Source organism: Sus scrofa, chromosome 7 (genome assembly GCF_000003025.6).
Source record: "Sus scrofa isolate TJ Tabasco breed Duroc chromosome 7, Sscrofa11.1, whole genome shotgun sequence".
Taxonomy (NCBI): domain Eukaryota; kingdom Metazoa; phylum Chordata; class Mammalia; order Artiodactyla; family Suidae; genus Sus; species Sus scrofa.
In genome coordinates, this window is record NC_010449.5 from 59,820,030 (window position 1) to 59,841,077 (window position 21,048).

The 21,048-nt window shown below is 41.3% G+C and overlaps 2 protein-coding genes across 8 annotated transcripts in view; one reads left to right on the forward strand and one right to left on the reverse strand.

The window, feature by feature from the left end:
• Positions 1–20,565, forward strand: part of NPTN (neuroplastin) — a 72,181-nt gene extending 51,616 nt beyond the window's left edge. Inside the window, exons 5-10 of one of the 3 annotated variants that reach the window (XR_002345841.1) lie at positions 5,438–5,571; positions 8,961–9,234; positions 9,529–9,621; positions 15,957–15,978; positions 16,823–16,897; positions 17,438–20,565. Coding sequence is in view for 2 of the 3 variants with exons in the window: in XM_021099079.1 (XP_020954738.1) it covers positions 5,438–5,571; positions 8,961–9,234; positions 15,957–15,978; positions 16,823–16,883 (491 nt within the window). In the remaining variant the exon portion in view is untranslated. The remainder of the gene's footprint in view (positions 1–5,437; positions 5,572–8,960; positions 9,235–9,528; positions 9,622–15,956; positions 15,979–16,822; positions 16,898–17,437) is intronic. The other 2 variants (XM_021099079.1, XM_021099078.1) reach the window with 2 other exon arrangements.
• REC114 (REC114 meiotic recombination protein) overlaps positions 13,200–21,048 on the reverse strand; it is a 108,224-nt gene continuing 100,375 nt past the window's right edge. For 3 of the 5 annotated variants that reach the window (XM_005656287.3, XM_021099080.1, XM_001928745.5), the window contains one exon: positions 13,200–18,714. In XM_005656287.3, coding sequence (XP_005656344.1) covers positions 18,550–18,714 — 165 coding nt within the window. In that variant the 3' untranslated portion in view covers positions 13,200–18,549. The remainder of the gene's footprint in view (positions 18,715–21,048) is intronic. The other 2 variants (XM_005656289.3, XM_005656288.3) reach the window with 1 other exon arrangement.

A 21,048-nucleotide genomic window follows, 5' to 3' on the forward strand; every position in this document is an offset into this window, starting at 1 on the left:
ACCCAGGGCTCCAGTCATGTGCTAGATTAATATAGAGATGTAAATTAACCCTCCTAAGACCTCTTTGAAGTGTCTGAGTATTTTATTACCATTTTGCAAAAGTACATACTGAAACTCAAAGGATTTAAAATGACCCGCTTTAGGTTACTCAGTTAGTGAGTCATAGACTTTAAATAGAGCCAGACTTCCTTGACTTAAAGCCCAAAGCTCTTTACATTATAGTATATGAAGTAGTTAAACTCTTAAGATAAATCAGTCCCATCTCAGGTGTGAAGTGTTCTAGTACATCTACAAGCAAAGATGACATTTGGGCAATTTGCTGTGCAGTTTCCAGTAATGTGTGTTGTATATTTTTTTATTGTTTATGGACCTTGTTCTGGTTTGGTTTATTTCCCTCTACATGGAAAAGTACAAAAAGCATTGCCTCTGGAGTCAGCCCTGAATTTGGATTCTAGCTTTACCATTTACTAGCAGTATAATTTAAATTAAACCTTACCAAACTTAAGTTTTCTAATCTATAAAAGTGGGATAATGTCTGTTTCATTGGGTGAATATATTTGTTATCTGTTATGGCATAATAAGTTACCCTAAAATTTATTGCTTTAAAACAGCAAATACTGGAGTTCCCGTCGTGGCGCAGTGGTTAACAAATCTGACTAGGAACCATGAGGTTGCAGGTTCAATCCCTGGCCTTGCTCAGTGGGTTAAAGATCTGGCGTTGCCGTGAACTGTGGTGTAGGTTGCAGACGTGGCTCTGATCTGGCGTTAGTATGGCTCTGGCGTAGGCCGGCGGCTACAGCTCCAGTTGGACCCCTAGCCTGGGAACCTCCATATGCCGAGGGAGCGGCCCTAGAAAAGGCAATACATAAATAAATAAATAAAACAGCAAATACTTACTACCATAGTTTCAGCAGCTCAGGAATTCAGGAGCAGATTAGCAGGGTGGTTCTGGCTCAGGGTCTTTCAGGCTGTTGGCTGGGGCTGTAGTTAACTGAAAGCTTGACTGTGGCTGGAGGATCTGTTTTCTAGATGGCTGCCTCGGTGGCTGTGGCTGAAGGTCTAAATTCCTCACTGTGTAGGCCTCATGATGTATGTGGCTGTTTTAGTGTCTTCCTAGAATGGCAGCTAACCTCCCCCGAGGAGTGTGTGATCCCACACAGAGACACACAGAAATAGGCTGTATATGTGCAGGGAGAAAGCCACTTTGTTTTGTTTGTTTGTTTTTTATCACAATATTTAATGTAAAATATACATTATAATAACAAAGACCAAGGACATAGATTTTATCAATTCGGATAAATGCTGCTGTATTGATCTTTATTTTTTTATAATGATTTTTATTTTTTCCATTATAGCTGGTTTACAGTCTTGTGTCAGTTTTCTACTGTACAGCAAGGTGACCCAGTCAGAAATACATGTATACATTCTTTTTTCTCACATTATCATGCTCCATCATAAGTGACTAGATATAGTTCCTGAGAAAGCCACTTTGTATTTTGTGAACTAGTTTACAGAGTTGCACATCATTATTTTAATATATGAAAATATGAGATTATATATATATATAATACAGGTATAAAATATATAACATATATATATCACATATGCTACATTTTATTCTTTAGAATCAAGTCACTAAGGTAGGTCCAGCCTACACTCAAGAGGAGGGAAATTAAGTTCCACCTCCTGGAGGGAAGAATATCAAAGAATTTGTGGACTATTTGAGAGGTGGACTCTGAGCCTTAAGGTTCGCCCTTTCTGACCACTGTTGACGTGTGGTCTGAGAGAGCCTAGTTACCTTTCTTGCTGTGGGTCTGCTGTCCTGCTCAGCTGCTGGGGCAGGAATAGGCTTTCTGATTGAGCAGCTACCATAAAGCTCAGAAATGAAAAAAGCTTTTGACCCAAAGGCTAAAGTGATGGTTGTTGTGGTCATTCCCTATAAGGGTAGAACAATGTGGCTTGGGTTAATCTTCTCTCTGACTAGTAAGTTTGCACCAACCCAGGGGTGAATGATCAGGGCATTCATTATTCTTTTGAATGCATTAGGTAGAGGGGATATAATTCCTCAGCTTTACTCAGAATTCTTTGCTGAGTTGAGAAAGCAGTAGTAGATCTAACCATTGAAAACTTTTTCTTGTGGGCTTCACTGTGTAAACATGGGCAATAAAGTGGGGTGCTACATATCTACGTAGTCTCTGCACACAGTAGCCTTTAAGGTGCCTTCGCATCTGTAAATAGAAGCCTCTATAGAGTCTGGAAGTAGATGCATGAAAGGGGGATACAGTGTTCTTCTCCTGAGCACCAAGGCAGGAGTGAAATCTATTCCCACCTGTGTTTCCAGGTCTTGGCCTTCAAGAGTAGTAGCTTTTTAGAGACTGGAGCTATAAGTCAACTCAGCTATTAGCCTTCTAGGTGGTTCTCAGGTGTACTCTTAGGGTCCTCCAAGGTAAAATCTGATGCTACTGAATTCACAGTACTGTTGGGATTAGATAACTGGGCCAGAGTAAATAGAGTGGGTATTCTCTGAGGGGCAAAGGAGAATGAAAGTGGAAAAATTCATCACATAAGCTGATTTCTGAAAGTTAACATCTCTACCCTCGACCACTCCTCTGAATTCCAGACTCAATATTCTACTGCCTGCTTGACAACTTCACTTGGATGTTAAATAAGTGTCTTGAACTTAACATGTCCTGAACTTTGAACTCCTGGCTTTTACTACCAACATAGCTCCATCACAAAACAAAACAAAATAAAAAGCAAACAAACAAACAAATGCAAGTTGTTCTGCAGTCTTCCTCATCTCAGTAACTGGCAACTCCATTCTTGCAGTTACGCAGGCCAGAAACCTTGGGGTCATCATTGATTCCTTTTCTCTCACATCCCACCTTCAGTCTATTAACAAATAAATTAATTTAGCGTAAAAAAATATATCCATAATTTCCTCACTTTTAGTGCTGCTACCCTTATCCAAACCACTCTCTCCCTTGCCTGGATTACTCTTAATAGCCTCATAATTGGTCTTGCTCCCACTATTATCTCTCTACAGTATTTGTGTAATTTTGTACCTGCACTTAGTATTCACCAGTGGCTTCCCAACTGACTTAAGAGTAAATGCCAAAGTAATTGCATTGGTTTACAAAGTCTCATTCAGTCTGGGCTCCGTTCTCTATTTCATCTCTACCTTCTTCCCCTTGCATACTGTATTTCAGCCAAGCTCCTCCATGCTGCTCCTTGTATATAACAAGCACACCTCTGCCTCATGGGCTTTTGCCTTTCCCTCTACTTGGAGTATTCTTCCTGCAGATACACCCTTATTTTCTTCATGACTGGGATAAAATTCACCTCATCAGAAATACCTTCCCCTACCACTCTGTGACTTAATTCATCATACAGTGAGTGCTCAACAGATGTTTGTCAAATGAATGAAACACAGCTAGGGGTAAAATGTTGTAGCTTTTTTGCTGGTTGTGTCTTTCCACTTCCCTGTGTTGATGTTTTAGTTATGGCTATGGAGCTTGCTCCTTGGCATGCTTAAGATGCTCATTAATATTTATTGACTGAAAAAAGCTCTGAGGAAGCATGACCAGGTTGAACAGTAGGCCTGAGAAGTGGCTGAGTGGCCGTGGGAGAAATTTGGCATGATGGGAACTTTGAACCAGCCTGACTCACTCCCTTCTGTAGTGCCTGGAAAAACAAAGACCTTTCCTTTATAACATCGTACGTAGAAAACACCCCTCACACCAAATAGTACTGAGTAGGCCTTAGCCTGGCAGGTAGTGGTTATAGAAGACAACTTGAGGCCTTACTCATTCCATTCCTATCTAGGTGCCTCAGGAGGTGGTCTGGGAAGCACAGTCTGAGATTAGCAAGATTTATTTTTATATTTTTTTAATTTTTTAAGCCAAGAAAAGCCATGCCAGTAGGAAGACAAACATGGAGTCATGGAGCCCATGATATACAATTGTACAGACTTTTACAGTCTCAAAGTGAACGTTTTGACATATGACTTATATATCAAAGACATTAGATGTAGACAGGAGCTGAGATTATTCCATATGACAATAGAGAATTGAAGCACAGAATAACGAAGAACCAGCAAAACTAGAATTTGGACCCAGACTTATTAATTCTCTTTCTCTTCTTTGCCTAGAAAGTGATATCTAACCTACTTTGAGTTTTATTGCTTTTAGTATCAGTGGTAAGGTATGGTGGAAAATAATAGTTAGGATCAAAGAAGGCCAAATTCAAAGAATAAGCCCCCATCTCGGGTTTCTTGAATCCTTGAAACTTAGCTAATTTTTAAACCACAGGTGTTCTTTATTTCTTACTAAGTGACCCCTAAAAGCAGAGAAGACCAACAGCCTGCAGCATGTCTAGAAAGTTTTCCAAGATTAACTTTATTGTGAGATTACTGCATATTAGGTGTTAATAAAATCTCTTGGGACATTGGTTAAATTTCTTCTTCTTTCCTTTCTCCCCTTGTAAAGACCAGTATACTGGATTCCCTCTTTTTTGGGAGAGTTTGGCTGTTAATATTCATCAGATAGCTTCTCCAAGCATTCATTGTTTCTTTGTTTTTTGGGGTTTTGTTTTTGTTTGCGTTTGCGTTTTAGGCTCATACCTGTGGCATATGGAAGTTCTTAGGCTAGGGGTCGAATCAGAGCTGTGGATTTGACCTACGCCATAGCTCAAAACAACGCCGGATCCTTAACCCACTGAGTGAGTCCAGGGATTGAACCCGCATCCTCATGGATACTAGTTGGATTCGTTTCCACTGCACCACAACGGGAACTCCGCATTATTTTTTTGTTGTTGTTACTTTTGGTCACACCCGCAGCATGCAGAAGTTCCTGGGCCTGGGATCAAACCTGCGCCATTGGAATAACCACAGCCACTCCAGTGACAATGCTGGATCCTTAACCTGCTAAGCCATGAGGGAACTCCAGGCATTCATTGTTTTTATAAATCTTTCAATAGAGCTTGATTTTTGGTGTTTGTTCTCAGGGAGCTCTCATTTCCTTAAGGGAATATATGGCATTTGATATAATACATATTATTGTTAATTCAGGTCTTTTAAGAAAAAAACATGACTGGTAGAGGAGAAGGTAACAGTTTCTGTTTGCCTTTTCTTTAAAGAATGGTTTAATTTAGGGCAGTTGACCCTCTACTACTCTCTTCAAGCAGGTTGGAGAACCATCTGTATTAACAGTAGAACTTGACATTAGGAATGCTGGTGTCTGCTTGGGCTGCTTTGGTTGGCAGGAGGTTAGGGCCTAGGATTAGTTCCATTGCTCTGTTCTGACCTGAAATGCATGTTATTAAAGCTGAATGTAAGGGTGGGTCTAAACGAACAAAGTTATGACCCAGTAGGCAGGGCCTTTGTATCCCATTCAGTGCAGACTCCCATGGTAACTATATTCAACACCCTTTCTCACAGCTGCTCCTGACATCACTGGCCATAAACGGAGCGAGAACAAGAATGAAGGGCAGGATGCCATGATGTACTGCAAGTCAGTTGGCTACCCCCATCCAGAGTGGATCTGGCGCAAGAAGGAGAATGGTATGCTCGTGGTGAGTAGGAGGCAACCTGGTTCTCTATACATGGGTCCCTGTGGTTGCTGGAGTTCATCCTGGGGAGGTCCAGACATCTGGACTAGTTTCTGCCACCTGCCATACAGCTGTCAGAGCTTGGGTGCCCTTTCTAGAGTCATGGTCAGTTACAGCATGCATCTGGAGGTCACTGACAGTCTCTGACCAGCATGGAATCCCAATACATGATTTGTTAAAGCTGTCTGGTAAAGGATTCAGCTGCTTGCCTTCAAGATAGGACACCAAAAAAGCTAACCCCAATCTTAAAATTTTGCTTTTATTCTAGTCCATTTATCCTAAAGAAAATATTCTTGATCTTGAAGTGATCTTAACATACTGTTCTTGTTTTGGGGGAAGGCAAGGGCAATGAGAGCAAATGATAGTATATTCCTGGAACACATGAAATACTGGTTAAGAATTGAGGCAGCCTTAGGCATTGGAAATCTGACAGTATCTGCTCCAGAAATGGTCAGAGAACACAAACCATCTTTTCCAATTTGTGGGACAGTTCTTGATGGTATTGGGAGAGTCAGAACTTCAGATGTTCACTTTCTGTCTGATTAATGTTTGGCCAGTCTCCCTTTTTGTCAGAGGGGGTGTTTCTCCCAGGCTTTGTATGCCTGGCACTCCACTTTTCAGGCGTCCTCTTTGATTGTTAGTCTTCAGAATCAGAAGGGACTCTAGAGATCCAATCCAGTTTCTTTGGAAATGTTATATACATAATAACTAAGATAAATTAGTGGCAAGACGTTAAAGGGTCAGATCGGATTTTTTTTTTTTTTTTAATTTCAAGTCCATTCTCCCATGTCCGTGGCCTCTCCATAAAACATTATGTCAAGTGGTGACAAGGACTCTGACATGAACAATGATGACTAGATTTTAGAAACCCATTAATAAGAGGGAGAGGCTGAGGAATGGAGAGGTGAAGATGTGGCTGTGTTGAGTATTTTCAGAGCAGTCATTGAAAGATCAGCAAAACAGTTTTCTAAAATGCTAGCAAGGAAATGCATGTTTCTCTCTACTGCTCTTGGGTAGGAGGCCCTACGTTTTTCATCTCTTCTCATTCCCACAAACTCTTCATTATCTGTTGTATTTTGGAAAACATTTAAAATCAAACATCATTACTTCTTGCTTTTAAGCTATATATTAATTGGAAGACAGAAAACTTTTAAAGAAGGTGGGGTAGGGAAAAGAAAAGCTATTTCTAGATTGATGCCTTTGAACAGCCTAAATATAGTTGAGCACTGAGGTAAAATGGCTTTCACTTTTTTTCTAGACACTAATTTCAGCAGTTTGCTTAACTTCCTTTTCTGGACAGATCCTATAGTTTTTTTAGACTTCTTTGTTGTTAAAAGAGTAGTCCAGCCGAGTCCATAATTCTAGTTTTATATTTTTTGTTTTTATTTTTTTGTCTTTTTAGGGCTGCACCCGAGGCATATGGAAGTTCCCAGGCTAAGGGTCCAATCAGAGCTATAACCGCTGGCCTACGCCTCAGCCACAGCAACGTGGGATCTGAGCTGCATCCGCAACCTACACCACAGCTCATAGCAATGCTGGATCCTTAACCCACTGAGCGAGGCCAGGGAGCGAACCTGCATCTTCTTGGATACAAGTCAGATTTGTTTCTGCTGTGCCACATTGTCAGCTCCCAAATGTAACTCTCTTACTATCATCTGCACTCCTGTCTTCTCTCTTATAGCCTGTGGAAGGGTGATATGGTTTAGGTGAGGACTTGGGGATGTGACAGTCTGATGGGGCTCCTTTCAGTAAGCCCTGGAAGGACTCCTTGTCCCTCACCCTCTGTTTGACCCCTTTTTCTTTTTTAGAATATGGGATACTTTTGATGTCTTTCTCCTTATTCTTCACAGCTCCGTGACAGTAGGGCAAATACCACCCAATATCTTACTATACATTGAAAAGTGAAAGTTTTTTGCATATGATGGTATTGTAAAAAATACCCATTGAAGGCTTGTGGACCAAAGATTGCACTAAATCATCTCAGGCCATATCTGAAAAATATGGAATTAGTGAGTGAGTAGGGCAGGAGTTAGAGAAGCTGGTAGCTTCTCAAGTCCTAGCGTTGAAGTTTCCCAGAATAACTTCTAATTTTGAAGGCTGTGACTTTCCCATTTCAGCCATATCCACACTCAAATGTGGATATGATTTTTGCTGTAACTAGCTATCATTCTGGGGATTATCTTTGCCTTTCTTCTCCTCTGTTTCTGATTACCCTTTAGTTGTTGTGTGTGAACTGACACAGGTCAGGTTTTTCCCCTGGTGGTATCCCACGGTATTGGTATGACAAGCCTGTCCCAGCCCCAGCCAGACCCGTGGTCATACTCTCACCTCCGCCTTTCCACATGTGCCCGGAGCACTCCTGTCCTGATGAACTGTCCTTCCTCACAGTCTAATTGAGCTGTTCACTCTTCTTCAGAGCTTCTCCTGACTCTGTAGCAGTGGCTGCTTGCTCTGTGCACTGTAGCTCTCCACACACCCACTGTTGGGGCTTTTTAGCACATTCCTATAACCATCCCTTTGGAGGTCTGGTTCCCTCTTGAAGCCCATCTCCTTGTTCATTTTTGAGTCATGCTTTTCCCTTCCTATCTCACCTACCCCTTAGGGAAGGATATAAATCATGTAGCATACATTAGTAAATATTTGCTGACTGAGTGAGTAAATTTTCCTTTAACCCCATATTTCTGAAAGGAAGTGGAAGTTAGGAATTTTCCCCACTCTGACTAGGAGCAAGTTCTTAGAGGAAGTTTAGGGAGACTTTCCAGAATTCACTGAACGTGAAGTAGATGTGCTGACTCTAAAGTCAGCAGATAGGCCTGATGTTTCCAGATGCATTCTTGACTGGGCGGGGGTCACACCCCTCCTCCATCATCCTCTTCCTCTTTCATTTCTTTTTCTTTTTTTCTTTCCTTTTTTTGGCTGTCCTGAGACATATGGTGTTCCTGGGCCAGGGGTAAGATCCGATCCTGCCAATCTCATTGTGCCACAGTGGGAGCTCCTTGTTCAATTCCTTACATGGTGTTCGGAGCAGCATTTTCTAGATTGAGTGGGTCTTTTCCAGCTCCACAGGGTAGGACCTTTTTTACTCCATAGACGTTGCGGAAGTCCGGAGGACCAAAAGCAGGGGAGACTTTACCCTGGCTCTGCTAGAAGCTTGTTGACTGGTAGTTGTTGAGATCGAAGGGGAATCAGTAACGAAGAACTCCCAAGTTCCTTGGACAGGGATGGTTGCTAGACACTGCTCCCTGATGCCATCCAATGTCTTGCTAAGGATGGAGGACAGTGTTTCCCTGTCTTGGGCACTAACTCACCTACTTTGACTTTTGTGTGTTCTCCCTTTTTCTGCTCCTGAGCAGGATATTGTCAACACTTCTGGCCGCTTCATCATCATCAACAGGGAAAATTACACTGAGCTGAGCATCATGAACCTGCAGATCACTGAAGACCCTGGCGAGTATGAATGTAATGCTACCAACTCCATTGGCTCTGTCTCCGTTGTCACCATCCTCAGGGTACGGAGCCACCTGGCCCCACTCTGGCCTTTCTTGGGAATTCTGGCAGAAATCATCATCCTTGTGGTGATCATTGTTGTGTATGAGAAGAGGAAGAGGCCAGATGAAGTTCCTGACGGTAAGAGCATCCCTACAGAATAGCGGTAATGTTGGGGCTGGTTCCTTGGGTTGGTTTCCAAGAACCCAAAGAGGACTACAAGGATATTGGGTTCAATCCCAAAAGAAGAGAAGGAAAATTCTTATAATGGTTCCTCTCCCCCACCCCTAAGATTAGCCATCTCGAACTATAATTATTAGCTCTGTCCCTCCATGTGGGTGTTCTCTGACCCCAGTCGTGTCTGCCCTTCAGGCCCCTTGTGGGGAATGGGCAGCTGTCAGTCTCTTTGTTCAGCTCTGTCCTCCTTCAATACAGATCATCAGGCAGATTGAGCTTGAGGAGAATCCAAGTCAAGCCTAGAAGCCACCCCAAGATCGCAGGCCACCTGGCCTTTCAGACAGATTTAAGGTATCTAACTGGTTGTCACATGGTTGCCTGGTGTAGCCCCTGTAGGTAACTGCCCCAGCCCAGTCAAACTGTTCTTGAGAAAAGCCAATGGAACAAGCCAGCCTTTGGTTCCTTTGGTTGGTCCCTTCAAAAGATTTTCAAGGTTTTTGGTGAAGCAGGTCCCTGCCATTTGGCTTTTCTGTCTCACAGACAAGCGTGGTGGAGACTATCTGATGCATCCACCACCCCCAGTTTAAGATGGATGGCTAACTCCTGGTAACATCTGATCCATGCCCTGATGTGGCACCAAGAAGCTGGCCTTAGGGTCAGAGACTGGAGTGGATAATAGCAGAACCACAATGAATTACTAGGCCTTGGAAAGAACAAGAATCTTAGGTTGTTAGACATGCTTACGGTCAGAAAAGTTTTTGATGCTTTTTGTCAGAGTCGTTCCATTTCTAACCCTGTGATTATAATTGGGGGAGCTGCTAATGGAGACTTGAATCAGTAGTACTTCAGATTCCTAACTAGCTCCCCATCGCCACCCTCCCACCCTGTAACATCATCAGCAAAAACAAATTAGTTGTCCGGACAACCATTACCACCAGTTGCCTGTCACTGACTGGACTGGAAGAGTCTGCACCTAAGCTCAGTGGAGGCCAACCTTTGGTGATGGGGAGGATGCCAAATCCAGCCTGACTGTTGTGGGCCTGTGCTTGTGCACTGCAGTGCTGTGCCCTGCCCCAGAGAGCTCTTTGCTCCCTGTGGCTGTCCAGCAGGACACAGTGCCAGCTCTGTGTGTCAGTGGAGGGGTACTAAGGGGATCTGGTGCTCCCTCAGAAAGAGCCCTGAGGGCATGCCAGGGCTTTAAATTCTCCGGAAGGACATGTTTGAGAGCAACAGCCGCTCTCCCTTCTTTTCCTTTCTTCTCAGCATCTCCTAAATCTCTTAGCCCGAACTAACTAGGAGGGAGTATTGTAGTAAGGCTGGTGAAAAGGGTTTTTTTTTTGTTGTTGTTGAAACTAACGATGTATGTGGGGAGACCTGGTGAACTTCTGTCCAAATGCACATTCAGCAATGAACTAGACAGAGGAATGGGATGGACATCTGCTGGAAGTAGATAAACCTTTGTAAATAGATGGGATCGTTCCCTGAAACATAAGTGTCCTGGGATTTTTGTTTTCCTTCTTCTGGGTCCACAGAACTGCTGTTCTCTGAAGTGAAACTGCTTTCTTAGGTTGTTCATATATGCATAATGCTTTTTTCCTCCAAATTTCTCTTTCTTGCTACAAATTAGGACTTCCGAGGCAGATGACCTATGTTTAGATCTGAGAGTAAAGGGGGAGAGTTGCCTGTCAGAGTGTTTTCATCGTTGGCTTATTTGGAGCAATTATGCCTCACTCTTGAAAAGGGCTTTTTCATCCTCTCCGAATGCTTTTGCTTTTGCTAAATAATCACCTATTCCTATGCAAAAGTTGAGATGCAAAAAGTCAGGAGAAAAAGGCAGAGATGGGCTTCAAAACCTGATTTTTTACTTTAAGGTAAGGATGGCTTAAAGGCAGAGTGGACACATTGGCTTAGCCTGTCCCTGTCAGAGGTTCCAGTCCTCTTTGTAGGAAGCCACTTCATTTCCCAGCTTGCTGTCTGAGCGTTTGTGGAAAACCATCGAGTTAGATTTGAGGGATGGTTAGTATTGGTTCTGTCTGACAGGTGTAGGCACCTGCTCAAGGAAGGAAGCGGCTATCTTTTTTAGGAGCTCCATGGCTATTGAACACACATGGGCACCGGTTTGTTATAGGAGACATCTGTGGCCAGGAAGTCTTTTGAACAGCTTCCTTGAAGGGAAATACCTCTTTTAAGCTAAATTATCATAGCCAGTGAATGAATCCTAATGAAAGAGATGACTGCAGGGTAAGTGCAAAGTAAAACCTCCTTGCTCTAGTGTCTTAGAAGAATACTGTAATGCAAGCAGCTTTTACTTTTTTGTTATTGAATTGGGGCAAAAAAAAATCTGGGGTGCTGGAATTACTGCAACATTTGCACTTTTTCTGTTCCTACCCTGACAGCCAGCATGGCCCATGCTCCATTCTCCATCACATCCCTGCCCTTGTTCAAACATTTCCATCCCATAGTTTTCTCCTTTGTCTAGCTACTTTTCTCAAACTCCTCCCTACTCCTGCCCTCCCATTTTTTCTTTCCTGCAAGTAGTTAAAAAAGTTGATTGTTCTCCATTAGTTTCCCTTATGTTGTGTCTTTTTTTTCTTCCTCCAGTTTCCTCTCAACTCCTACTAATTTCATGTAGGAGCAGACTCACCTCATATGCTTTCCTCCCACATGCCTCTGTTCAGATATACATGTAGCTATATGCATACAGTCCTTTTGGGGACGAATGAAGAGGTCTGTTATATCTGATACTATCTTGAGCTACTAAGGGAGCAATACAAAAGTATAAAAACATAAATTTAAACTTACATAGTTTTAGCCTGAGTATGTTTCACTAGAAAAGCAAATGGTGCTTTAGCTTTCTCATGTACAAAATCCTTCGGGTTAAGGTTTAGCTGCTTCCTGGGAAAAAAAAAAGGCCCATGATTTTTTTGTCTGTTGGAGTATATACTCACATCTAATTCCCTTTAGGCTCCTGTTAGGGTATCTTTGAGGATCCGTCCCCAATATGTTGTCCTGTAGAGGATCTGCACATCAATCACCTTTTTACTTCAGTGTTTTTAGTAACCGGTGAATCATGGAGCCAAGTAAATAAGGGCTATGTTTTTTTAGTTTACTACCTTCTGACTGCATTCTCTGAAAATGTTAAATGATAATTCTGTAAAGAGACTAGATACAAGTAACATCCCTCTAGCCTTCCATCCACCTTACACATACTTGGAGCACACCTTTTGTGTTGATTCCCTGCTGACTGAACCCAGAACGTGACTTAGTGTGTGCTTTTCACATCTCTCTCCCCAGTGCCCTGGGGAGATGGGGAGTGAATGTGCTGAGTTGCTGGGGTCTTCAGTTCTGCTGCACATTTTAGTGACCTTGAATAAAAACAGGAGGAGTTGATTTTAGAAAAGAAGTGCTGGCATCTATAAGTTTTCTATTTTCACTCTAGAGATACAGTTTTCATAAGCAAGTGAAGGGACTCTTGAGTTACTGGTAGAGAAGCTATTTGAGGTTTTGTGGGAACTTTTTTTGTGGATTGATGTATCCTAACTCTTTAGACATTTTAGAGTTAAGAGCTATTCTAATGTTCCAAAGTCAATTTAGGTGGTTAAGACATTGAAGCATATGAAACTTTACAAGAGGCCAAGAATGTTGGAAAAGAAATGTGACTTTTAAAAATGACATACAAAGCACACATTTGTTGTCTCTTAACCAAGGGTCGTCTGAGTTGTTAACAGATTACCTTATGAAGAAAATTCAATAGAACTGAACAGACAAGGAAATTAGAAGTAACTGTTAATCTCTCTTGGGTTTAATGCTACTCTTCTGAGATCAGGCAAAATTGAAGTGAGTTTAGAAACCCTAAAACCCATCCTCAGTGAGATGAGGGCAGTGATGGAGGATCTTGGACCAGTCAACTCATTTTGACTTTAAAGCCCTTTTTTTTTTTTTTTTTTTTTTTTTTTTTTTTTGGAGGTGGTATTGTATCAGGTAATCTGTTATTTATTAGGCATCACAGAGCACCCTTCCAGATTCTGAGGTTGCATAGGGGTGTGAGGGTTCCAGTGCAGTTGGTGGGAAAGACAACACTCAGCTGAATCGGTGTGAGCCACAGTTCCACCAGGAGCTTCACTAATAAGAAGGATTCCAGAAGCATCTTGTTTCCACTCTCCCCCAGCTCTCTTCCTCTCATCTAGTCAGTGGCTGTGAGTAATACGCAGCTGGAGAGAACAGTCATTGTTTAAGCGGCTGCCTTTTGGCCTGAGGGTTTGGGGCTATGTTGATATTTGTCGGTTACTATGACTTCTTTTTTTTCCCCCCTCAATTGCATCAAACCCTTAAAACATGGTGGTAAGTGAGCGATATGCATGCTTTTGGAGTTTGTTTAATCTCCGCTTCAGTCTATACGATGCACAGTTCATAATGTTAACACTTTTCTTCAAGTTTACTTCATTCACTTTCACAACTAATTTGGATTTCAGTTTGCTGTTTAATCCTCATTTACTTTGATTTTTGTACCTTTTTTCTGTAGTTCTGTTCTTTCCCTCTCTCCTGATTCCCCTGTTAGAGGTCAAGTTGTTATTTTGTTTGACCTGTCAAGAGAGAGTGGTGTTGCAGAAAGTGATTCAGTCCAGGGAAGTGGGAGACATGAGGCTCTTTTCTTTGTTCCTTATAAATGTGAAAGTGGATTTGGGGAAAGAGATGAAGGGGCTCGTGAGATGTTAGACACTAGTGTGAACAGCATCTGCTCCCACTTGCAGGCATGGCGGCGACATCAGGGCCACTGTTGCTGAAAACCCCTACATGCAGCCCTTTGCACGTTACTGGCTTGTTGGGCTGGAAACTGACATTCCTAGATGCCAGGGCATACGTAAACCCCCACTATTGAAGAAAGAAGCTTGTGGTGTGAAATGCTTGGGTTGGTGCTGACAGCGTCATGCTTGGAAAAGATTAGCTTGGCTATTGCGATCCCCTCTCCCTTGCTTTTTCTCTTAGAGTTGGGAGTAGATTGGTGGCATTCTTGAATCAGCTATCTTGCTTTAGAATTTGTATTTTCGGGTGCACAGCCAGAGCACTAAAAATATTCTAAGTCTGCTCCTGTGTCTTTCCTGTTAAGTCTCTGAAGTGCTTAGTTTCTAGCATGTAGCTGAGCTGGCTTGGCCGGCATGCTGAGAGCGTCAGGGTGCTGAGGTGAGGGAGGATTAGGCTGGGCTCCTGTGTCTCAGTACCTGATACGTCTTTATCTCCACTCTGTACACAGCACATAGATGTCTCGGGTGTCCTCAAGTCTTAGTTCTCTGTTCTGTTTGATAGTGTACTCTTGTCAGTAGTAGAATTCTGTGGACACTGGTGTGTTACTAGCCTGTTGTTTTGGCTGATAAGTCATTGGTTTGTGGTTAGTTTTGTTTCTGTTTCTGTTTTTTTGTTTTTTGTTTTTGTTTTTGAAATCTTTTTTTGCTCCAGTCACTGTGTGTGCTGGCGGTGGCTTTGCCTCTCCGTTGCCTCCAAGGACCAGGTGGAGCAATGTCTCCCTTTGACAGACATTACTCCTGACGTGTGCTCCTGCAGATGCCTCCACCGAGACTGTAACCTCCATAACTGCTTCATGTGCACCAAGTCCCCTTGTGGAATCCTGCTGAGCGTTTTTCTAGAAGCCGTCAGTTCTGAATCATTTAGCATACTTGACTTCTGTAAAATAAAAAGAAACTAAGAGCACTTACTTGTTCCCTCCCCTGAGGGCCTTATAAAAAGAAAAATGTGTGTGTGTGTGTGTGTGTGTGTGTGTGTGGTACACACACACATATACATGTATCTCCCGGATTAAAGGGGACCAAGTTGTTCTTAGTTGAAACAGGAAAGAAAAACTTATAAATCAGAATCATAAAGTACCAATTTAAGGAAGCACCTAAACTCAGATGTTAGCTTTTTGATTAAAAAACAAAACCAAACCAAAAAAGATAGTTCGTGGCTCATCTGGGCTCATGTTCTGGTTTTGAGCACAAGAGTGAGCGTGTCTTTCTATCTGAAGTCTTTGCTAGAGGGACTATTCAACTTTGCCTGGTCTGTCACAGAACATCCTCTGGTACGCATACACTTGTTGCTGGCATAACCCAGCCTGACTGAGCCAGTAGTAGGTTGAATTATTGTGGCTTCTTCTGTCTCATCCTCCAGAGTAAAGACTCTCCTAAAGATTACAAAACAGCAAGAACAGTGTCCTTTGGGGAAGTGAGGATGTGTGGCTAAATGTGTAGAACATACACATCCATCTACATTGCAGGACTGAGCCAAAACTATGCATGCATTCACCACAGAAAACAAACAGCAGGATTTTACAACTGAAATGTTGGTTTGTCTTCTCATCTATTTAAGAGTGAACCACTGGAACTTGGGGACAAGATGAGTATGATGATATTGCAGCCTATCTGTCCGCTACAGTTGCAGTTTTTCATGACAAGCATTCAAAGTGTTAACTAAAACCATTGAAACAGCATACCTGCCATTAAAAACTTGAATCTGGAAATAATAACTCCATGAGTGTTTTGCACCTCCAGACGGAATGGCCTTGAATAAACGCTATAAATAGCCATGTTTGCCACTTGCCGTTTGCTGTATTATTAATCCTTATGCAGAGTCTCATAATTTTTTCCTTTCTTCTTCTGTCTCTCCGTGGATTAAAAAATTGAACACCTCTGTAGATGATGAACCAGCTGGGCCAATGTAAGTACTTTATTGGACAATGATTCAGTAGTTTCTGGCTATTTTGTGTTTGCAGTTTTATCAAAGGGAATAGCTGAGGTTGTAGGGGAAGACAGTGAGGGGAAATGAAAGTTGCGGTGTAGATTTCATAGCCAGATATGGAGCTGACTGACGTCCATTTGATTCCCAGGACAGATTGTACAGTTTTGTTTTCAGTGGCAATATAAAGTGGAAACCATGCCAAAAAAGTTAAAAATTGGGTACATCCCATATACTTAAATTGATAACGTGGGGAAAATGACCACGTACAAGACTAGATGTTGTTAAAGTTAATTTCAAGCTAGACTATAGCATGGGCAAACTGTCTGGCTCTTATAATTGCGTGTATCTAAGAGAGAGACAACTGCAAATTTTCAATCAGTCCGAGATGAGCAGGATTTCCTGGAGTTGAGGATTAAGAAATCAGAGGTAGGCAAGCAGTGCCAAAATTAGTTAAGTGCCGGAGGGCACAGCACTGCCTGTATATAATTGGGTATATTTTATTATTTGAGAAGAGACAGACGGTGGTATTCAGTAGAGAGAAAACTACCATTCCACCTTAAGAGTAATTAGATTGTATTTTATAAATCAGAGGGAAAGTTACCTGTTTATTATCTGCCTTGGGAGTCAAAAACATCTATTAATGTAAGGTGTGTAGACACTTTACAGAAGGAATATTTTTATGCATTAATGTTGTGCAGTAAAATTTGTTACTACACCAGGGATGGCAGTCAGTGAAAGAATCCCTGCATTTCCATGTGTGATAGTTTCAAAAGTTGCTGCTGACCTTGAGTTTAACTCTTGTAATGCAATTTTTCCTCCAAAGGAAAACCAACTCTACCAACAATCACAAAGATAAAAACTTGCGCCAGAGAAACACAAATTAAGTACTTCTTATAATGTAAGTATCGCCTTCTTTAGAAGTTTAAAAAAATTGCTCAAATGAATGTGCCTCATTGACCTTGTTATGAATTCTTCAGTAGTTGATGTTATGTTGCAAGGTCTTTTAGTTCATTTCAGAGCAGCTGATACTGAGGGAATAAGTTCTGTCTGTTCAAAGCAGCAGCTGGAAAGGAACATTCTGTGGTTTCATGTATTTATATAAACGCTATTTCAGAGTATGTATGGTTTTGAAATAAATACTCTGCATCATTGCTTACTTGTATCTTTAGAAAGAGGTAAAAATCATCACCTTCTTAGGTGGATTATTCCCAGAGTCCACCTGGTCCCACTTTGCTTCTGAGGGCAAGGCTGGGATTGTGGCCACACACAGCTGGGCTGGAGTGCCTTCCAGTTAGGCACATGGAGATCAGAATTTCACACCACATCCCTGAGCATGCTGTTTGAACCAAAGCTTTGTTTCACCATGGCACTTGATGGATGTAGTCTTAAGTTATCAGTGCATGTTCCCTTTTAATTTCTAAGTGTCTTTTCTTCACAGATCTTTAGGTTCCTGAAACTGGTGGCAACATGACCTGCTAAATTTTCTGCTTGGACCTCTTTGGTTCTTTCCCCTTTCAAGTGAGCAGCACCACGACGACTGTCTAAAGCATGCCTTATTTAGCCTCTCCTGTAAGGGTGACCTAGCCAGGTACATTTTAAACAATGCTTCAGTGTAGAAGGTGTAAACTATTTTGGGCTTGATGTGCTGTGAATGTTGCTTTTTCCCCCTTTGTTAAAATATTTAAATAGAAGTGAAAAGGTCCTCTGAGGATCAGATCGTGCATGCGCCATTTTTTACTTAATGCAGCTGTTAAATTGGCAAAGCTCTAAAATGCACTGCTGCCATCTAGTGATACATTTTTGTAAAGTACAGCAAAACCTACAGATATATACAGTATATAAATATATAAATATATATTTATATTTTTGGGGGTGGGAGAGATCCAAAATAAAATAAATGCTTGTTTCATTTTTAAGCTGCTGATACTCATTCCTTATTGTATGTTGTCAGATGAGGAATTTGTGCAGTTCTGGTACATGAAGATGAGTAATATAAACTGAAATTTTAATTTTAAGGGCTTAACCTATGACCTTTGATAAAAAGCTGGAACAGTCCACTGAATGGATATAATGAATTGCAGTATATATGTATGATTGCTTTTTAAGTGATTTCTTTTCTTAAATCATGTAAATTCTTAAATCCTTTTGCACTGATGTGTTGAACCTTATTGTACATTCGATTAAGGCAAACTTTTATAATTTACCTTTTGTTTAAATGACCTTGAAATGTTATAGCATGGTATTCTATGCAACTAGTTATACTCTGGGGTTGACACTGTATTTTTTCATTGATTTAATGGTTGAGTGTAGATTTTCTCACCCGACAGGGTTCTCATGCGGTGCGTAATGGTAGATGCATGTACTTGTGTTTTGTGTAATTGTTGAAGTGCAATGATGTATAAAAAAGTGGATTCACCTGTTTTTAAAAATAAAACATTGATAAAAGGTGTTGGAATAATATTCTTTATTCTGATATCTTTTCCGAGGAGGGAGCTTTTTTTTTTTATCTCAGTGCTTTCAAGTTCCTCAGTTCTGCATGTACATAGAATGTTAACCGCTCAGCCCCAACAGCTTTTTTAGTTCCTTTTCCACCTCTTCCACAAATGCTGGGAAATTCTGATCCATGAGGCATAAGCGTAGGAAGGAGCCTAACTCTTCCGCATTCCATGGAGATTGTTCATAGACAAGGGGCAGCTTCTCTGATGCCAGGAGAGACTGTGGGGATTACAGGAGAGAGCAACAGACTGAATCACAGAGCACAGAAAAACTTTGCCTTAAGGAAAGATTAGGGAAACAGACACAAAATTAGTGTCAGCTGGCTCTACAGAGTTCCTTTACATAATCTTTCTAGATATACATAGGAAGTGAGATAAATGTGTATCCTTAAGTAGTTCAAATATATTAATGAAATGATTTACAGAATTAAGATCCTGCTTATTAAGAGTGCTGTGCTATGCTTAACTGATGAGTTTTGTGGATTAATAAGCCTGTCAGTGAATTAACTCCACTAACTTAGGTCATCTTTCCCACTTCATAGGTGGAGGAGTGGTTATGAGCAGTTCACCATATGGAAACTGGGTTCTGTACTAATAGCAAATGCTGGAGAGGGCGTGGAGAAAAGGGAACCCTCCTACACAGTTGGTGGGAGTGTAAAGTGGTACACCCACTATGGAAAACAGTGTGGAGGTACCTCAGAAAACTAAATATAGAACTACCATATGACCCAGCAATCCCACTCTTGGGCTTATATCTGGACAAAACTTTCCTTGAAAAAGACACATGCACCCGTATGGTCATAGCATCACTATTCACAGTAGCCAAGACAGATGAATGGGTTATAGAGACTCTCATACTAAGTGAAGTCAATCAGAAAGAGAAAGACAAATACCATATGATCTCACTTATATCTGGAACACAAATGAACCTTTTCACAGAAAAGAAACTCATGGACTTGGAGAACAGACTTGTTGCCAAGGGGGAGTGGGAGGAAGTGTGGTGGACTGGGAGTCTGGGGTTAATAGATGCAACTATTGCATTTGCAATGCATGTGCAATGGGATCCTGCTGTATAGCACAGGGAACCATATCTAGTTACTTATGATGGAAGATAATGTGAGAAAAAGAATGTGTGTGTGTGTATAAATTTGCTATACAGTAGAAACTGACAGAACACTGTAAACCAACTATAATGGAAAAAATTTAAATTAAAAAAAAAAGAGGTCACAAACTGACCGTCCTAAGGACAGAGTGAACTTAGTGTCTTTTACTGGTCCTATCCATGAGGTCTGGCAAATAGAGGCAAGTAGCTATCACAAGAATCAAGACACAACATGTCCATCATTCCTCAGAAATCCTACTCTTGTTGTTAGACCCTCAACCCCTGGCAACCATGGTCTGTTCTCCAAACCTTGCAATTCTGTCTTTTCCAGGCTGTCATACAAATGAAGTCATACAGTGTTGAGCATTTTTCTCACATGCTTACTTGCTATCTGTATGTCTTCTTTGATAACCTGTAGTACTTTAAAGCCAGTTGACTGAGTTGCCAATATTTAAATATTAGGACAGTGCAACCATAAGTCTGACTGTACTTGGCAATTTGGGAGATTTGGCCACACTGGATCCAGTCTCCTGTGATGAAGATGGGCTCCCCCTCTGTAGTCCACCTACGTTTGGGTCTTTGACTCGGCCATCTTATTTGCTGTTTACAGTAATTCTATTAGGTAGGTGGTTTTCTACCCTTGCTCTGGATGCCATGGGTTGGTGTATATGTATATAACTGACATTTCTTTAGGAACTATCTTCAATGGACATTGACTTTTCTAAATTCAGACCAGTTTTTCAGACTAAAGGTTTCGGAAAGAAGAAAATGAAAGTAAAATGGAAGCCTTGCTCTCCAATAAGAGCAGCTGTTAAGATGTTAGTGTATCTCCTTCCAAACTTATTTTGTATGTGTGTGTTTACTACAAAAATCAAATCATAACATGCTATTATGTATATGTAGCTTTTAAAAAATTTTAATGTACTATGGATATCTTTTCATGTCAGTAAATAAAAGATATCACTTTTATTATCTGTATTTTTAATCCTACCTTTGGTTATAGCACCCTTTCACCACTTATTATCCTATTAGTAAAGTTAAACTTCCAATTTTGTTACTATAAGAAACACTGAAAAACAACCTCTAAGTGTATATTTGTGTAGATGAAATGGTACTGTGGCAATAAGATACAACATCAACTTTCATCTCTATTGCTAAATTGCTTTCAAAGAGTTTCTACCAATTTATAATCAAAGGACAACCTGTCCAGATGGTCAGAACAAACAGTAACATATCTGAGCTCCCAGCCTGGTGCTTTCTCTTGTTTATACGTGGCCCTTCTATATGATGTAAACTGGGCTAAGGGACACCACCTTTTATAGCCGCTGATAGATACTTCCTGAACAAGGACATCACATCCTACCTTGCTTGTAGTTTTTTATGGCTTAGCAACTCTGAATCAGTTACCCTCTAACCCCAGTGCAGATACGAGACTACAAACTGGGCACTATG